Source organism: Hyposmocoma kahamanoa, unplaced genomic scaffold (assembly GCF_003589595.1).
Source record: "Hyposmocoma kahamanoa isolate Upper Pololo Valley unplaced genomic scaffold, ASM358959v1 95, whole genome shotgun sequence".
Classification (NCBI taxonomy): Eukaryota; Metazoa; Arthropoda; class Insecta; order Lepidoptera; family Cosmopterigidae; genus Hyposmocoma; species Hyposmocoma kahamanoa.
Genome location: NW_020654972.1, coordinates 369,872 through 374,748, shown reverse-complemented (window position 1 = coordinate 374,748; position 4,877 = coordinate 369,872). Strand labels below are relative to the sequence as shown.

Genomic DNA, 4,877 nt, shown 5'->3' with positions numbered 1-4,877 from the left:
TCCATCAAACACAAATCTATAACAAACGTTTACAAATATGGAGCCATAACATTTAAAAGAAGAAGAAGAAAACAGATTTTTAGTTACAAAATGTAACACACCAAATACTTCAACGCAAGGTTTTCGTGGAAATAAATGAAATAATGTTTTCCACTTAACTGTAATAAAATTTATGTAGCGACAGCAATAATATTACATCATGTATTTTAAGTAATGAATTTATAACATTACAGCATACGCCTACGTGAGACCTACTTATACTACTCTTAATTTGTGCTCAAGTCATTCCATACCAGAAAAGCTTGGTGCGTGTAGCTCAAGAACTTTCTTCTTTCAGCTTCAAGCGAACTCTATCCATTTCAACTATGAACTTGTGTGGTTTTAATAATGGCTATGACCTCTTTGTTGAAATCCATCATGCGAGTTAAATATTGTCGTGATCAATACCCTTGCAATCTATCAAGCTTGCCAGTTAGTAGTTATCTAAATGTAAATATAAGATTATTATCGTCTCTTAATACACAAATCGACACACTAACTTGCAATTTTAAACCTATAAGTGTCATACTTTCGTGTTAAAGAGAACGATAGAAGTACCAGTATTGTTGAAATTATTTCAGATTATGTGAACCAACCATGGTGTAGCGCAGTGAAAATAAAAGCATCTAATGAATGGTAAGTTACATTGCTGTCATAGTGAAATGAAATAACATAGGTGCTTTTCGTATTATGGAGTTGTTAGGTTTGCTGTTCACGACCTCTTAGTGCAGATGGAAAAATATATATTCCTTTCGCTATAATTAATTATCAACTTAAACCAACTAAAAATAAAGTAAATTAATTTGTTACTCCACCAACCGAGTGAACGTTACGTTGTACAAAATAGCTGCACAAGCGCGTTGAATATTTTTTCATATAGTTAATTTTAACTCCTCCCTCCGCGTATAATTAATAAAATATATAACTCAAGAATATACCCGACACGTGTTTCGCCTCTCTACGAGGCGTCCTCAAGAGGTGTTGATTGCTCGACGTTCGGTCGAAGAATGTCATTAGAACATGTATTTCCGCAAAGTGACGCCTGAAAACTTAATTTTATTGTGAGGATAATTTTCTCTTGGAAGAGGTTCCAAGAGAAAGATCCTTGTGCTATGCGACTATAATAGGTTTATAGTTACATACTCTGATCTTCACGTGAAAGTTGTTTGAGTTCGCGCCACAATTATCTATAGGCGATTTTTATGTTGGTAGATGATAATGACAGAGTTCCAGAGCACAGCTCTGATAATACGAGGATTAAGCGGCACAATTGCCTGGATGAGGAGGAAGGACCTATTCCCGGGAATATGGGTTGGTTCTACACTGCAAAAAATAGTCCTGAACATCAGGTCAGCTATAACTGTTCTGGTATGCTCGTGTAAGTAGGTACGTAGTATCTAAATTTACGATGCAAACACACTAAACAGCGAAGACAGATAAACAGCGAACCCGTCCTGAAGCGTCCTTATTCCACCTAGAGCACTTTTTAAATTATTAGCAATAGTTCTATACATATTGATGGGAATAAAATTGATTGTCAACTACGTATTAAACTCAATGTCTTTTAAGGTTTATCTATTAGTGGCTAATGATGTTAAATATTTTTTACAGTTAGAATGTGGTTGGAGTCCAGGATACATTACTTGTCAAGTTCTTGAAATGATCGAAAAACACAAATGCGCTAAACAGAACGCCTGCGGTTCCTGCTTTGAATCGTGTCGCAGACCCTGCATACAGAAGAGACCCTGTAAACCTTGCAAACGGTACAAACCCTGCAGACCAGGTGGAACCTGCCATCTCTGTGATCCCGTCGGCACCTGCAATCTCTGCGATTCCTGTGAACCATGTAAAGCTTGCGATCCCTGTGATCCCTGCGCTCCCTGTGGTCCTTGCGAACCCTGCGAACCCTGTGAAAGCATACTAGCCGACAAACCTTGCAATGTTTGCATACCCTGCAAACCTTGTAAACCCTGCAAACCTCGCAAAGCCTGCAGACCCTGTAAACCCTTCAAACCGCGCAATCCTTGCAAACCCCACAAATTCTGCAATCCTAGCAGAACTTGTTCACCACCTCCACGTTGTGATTACACTGGCTACGTTTGTTATCCTACAAATTGTTGTGACCGTCTACAATATGAATACGTTAGCTATCCTTGTCCGCCAAAATGCTATAACTGCCCACGAAACTATGAGCGACATTATCCCTTCGTATACATACTATGATAGTTTCCCTAAGAGAACTGACAAAAGAAAAAGGATCGTACTATGAACGACATAATCATACCCAATTTTAAAGCATGTGCACGACTAACGTCTACAAAATACGCCAACTCTGTAGACAATTAGATATAATCTAATGTTGATTTATTTTATACCGTTTTATTCAATGATATAGTTAAGTAAACAGAATACTTAGTACTCTAACAAAATATTATTTTGTTGGATGACAAATAAAAAAATGTTTACTTCTTCAAATCATAATTTACTAACGCTTTGAAAATGATGCCTGCAAGTCGTATGACTAACATCAACAGATAATAAATATCGTAAATCCCAAAAACCAAGGTAAGTGCGGTCGAAACATTGAACAATGATATGACGTTGAATAATAATAAACCTATGTATAGTCCCACTGCGGGGCACAGATATCACAATGAGAGGGCCTGGGCTGTACTTCCCACGCGGGCTCAAAGCAGATTGGGAACTTCACACTCAACATTAAATTGCTTTGCAGATGTGTGCAGGTTTCCTCACGATGTTTTCCTTCACCGAAAAGCTCATGGTAAAATTCAAATTAAACACACACAGTAACTAAATACAAATATAATGAAAGTTGGCAACAGCATAAAAGCCATTTGTAAATTAACGCCGTTATACAAAATAACCGACTAGTAGTTTTAGTTATCTCTTAACCACTTTAATTCCAAAATTCAAATTAAAGCTATTAAAGAAACAATAAGTAATTTAATTTTAATATAGATTATTAAATTTTCTTACACGGGATCTCAAGGAGTTAACAAAGCAGTACACGATATACCTACTGGTGTAGACACCTACAATTACAAAACCAACAATTAATAGATGAAAATGGGAAAAAATACACCCAAATTATTCTCATTGGATATAAAGAATAGGCTTTATCCCTATTGGTTACCACATGTACCTAAATTTAAAAGTTGTTCAAACGATTTTTTCGGTTCTAGAACATTGGTCATCTAATTGGTCATCATACTACCAACTTGGTCGTCTATTTCTCGAGTGTGTGAAAAAGTTACAATTATTCACAAAGTACTAAAAGGTTTACCATGCACATTTTAGAATGTTGGCCATGCAACATCGGATCTAGTGAGGAAACAACTGGATAATAATTTTGAATCTCAAAGTGAGTGCCGTGTTGAATATCTACGAATTGTAACGAAAATCTTCACGAATTGTAATGAAAATCTTCAGGAATTGTAATGAAAATTGAAGACCTCGAGAACTATTTCACTGAAGTCTACCATGTAAGTTTTTAGCAGTAAGTTCGGTAGCAGTAGAGCTTGGACGAACTCTTTCACAAGGATTGTGAAAGGACGTCAACCTTTCCAAGGAAGGCCACCTTTCCTTTTTGTGTCAAGCAGTAATGTGAGCATTTTGTTTCGGTTTTGATGGCTAAGGATGCTAGTCAAAGTACAGGCCCTTCAGATCTTTATAATTTTAAACTCCTAGTTGCAACTGTTAAGGTTCAGGCATGTCGCTTACCACCGGGCACGACTTATTCGTCCAGTCAATATTAAAAAAATCATTGGTATATAATTGGTATCATAAAAAAATGTAATAAATTTCAAACAAACAGATGAAAAACAAGTCTACGATGACACAACAAATGCAAAAAATTTACAACAACTCTCTTTTTGGTACAGTGCTACAGGTTTATCACAATTTGGCAGTCCAATACGAAGAAACAAGCTGACTTTAGTTAGTTTTATTGGAAAATAGAATATTGGCAATGAAAGTGCTTTTTCGGATCGAAATCGCAAATATTTGGTTTGTTTAAGAAAACGTTTCGGGCTCTTTAGATCCCATTTTCACGGCTGACTGTCAGATTTAGATCCAAGAAAAAATAGTTTCATTTCCACCAACTTGATAAATACTAGTTTGTATTCTTTATGTATTCCAGGTTTCATAAAATTCAAGAACAAGGGGACTTCTGCTTTTGTAAACAGCAATGTTTTGTTCTGAATTAATAAATAAAGTCAACTCTTGGAGGATATGAGACACTCACATGAAAATAAAGTTTCGAACTTCGAATAAGAATTTTTAAATTTTTATTGAATTGATAGTCAATTATTTTTTGTGAAAAGATCCCACTAGTTTGTTGTAATTATTAATACAAGATCGAACACTCAGAAAAAATTCCTTCGATCCGGCCGGATTCGGACCGACGTCTTCTAGCTTACCGTGCTAGACATCAACTAAGCCACGGAACAAACCAGCGGGCCTCACGAATTTTTCTGTGTGCTTGCGTGTTCTGTGTCGTATCGTTCGTTCCGTGGTTTAGTTGGTATAGCATCTGGGACGGTAAGCTGGAAGACGTCGGTTCGAATCCGGCCGGATCGAAGGAATTTTTTCTGAGTGTTCGATTTTTGTATTAATAATTATGACAATTTTTATTTTTTGCGATAATACAACAAAAATGTTAACATTTATTTTAAAATCTCGATGGCTTTCTAGACTAGTTGCCTATCTATCTAGTTGCCTAACACACGGCGACTTTTAGCAGCGATGTAGTCGCTGAACGACTACCTTTATACACGCGCGATTTTAAGCAGCGATGCAGTCGCTAATCGACTACCTTT

At 36.5% G+C, this 4,877-nt stretch overlaps 1 protein-coding gene across 3 annotated transcripts; it reads left to right on the top strand.

Annotated features, from left to right (window-relative positions):
* Nucleotides 1-229: 229 nt before the first annotated feature.
* On the top strand, nucleotides 230-4,330 carry LOC113238155 (DBF4-type zinc finger-containing protein 2 homolog). Of its 3 annotated transcripts, none has more exons than XR_003311084.1 (6): nucleotides 230-244; nucleotides 338-471; nucleotides 621-675; nucleotides 1,651-2,604; nucleotides 3,358-3,542; nucleotides 4,199-4,330. XR_003311084.1 is itself a non-coding variant. In XM_026474905.1 (6 exons), exons 2-4 carry the CDS (start codon nucleotides 669-671, stop codon nucleotides 2,260-2,262), a joined length of 756 nt encoding a protein of 251 aa, XP_026330690.1. In that variant the 5' UTR covers nucleotides 346-471; nucleotides 621-668; the 3' UTR covers nucleotides 2,263-2,604; nucleotides 3,358-3,542; nucleotides 4,199-4,330. The 3 variants fall into 3 exon arrangements, 2 of the variants coding, with proteins under 2 accessions (XP_026330690.1, XP_026330691.1); XM_026474905.1 differs by lacking the exon at nucleotides 230-244 and adding an exon at nucleotides 1,252-1,388 and having other exon boundaries at nucleotides 346-471; XM_026474906.1 differs by lacking the exons at nucleotides 230-244; nucleotides 3,358-3,542; nucleotides 4,199-4,330 and adding exons at nucleotides 1,252-1,388; nucleotides 3,243-3,261 and having other exon boundaries at nucleotides 346-471.
* Nucleotides 4,331-4,877: the final 547 nt, after the last annotated feature.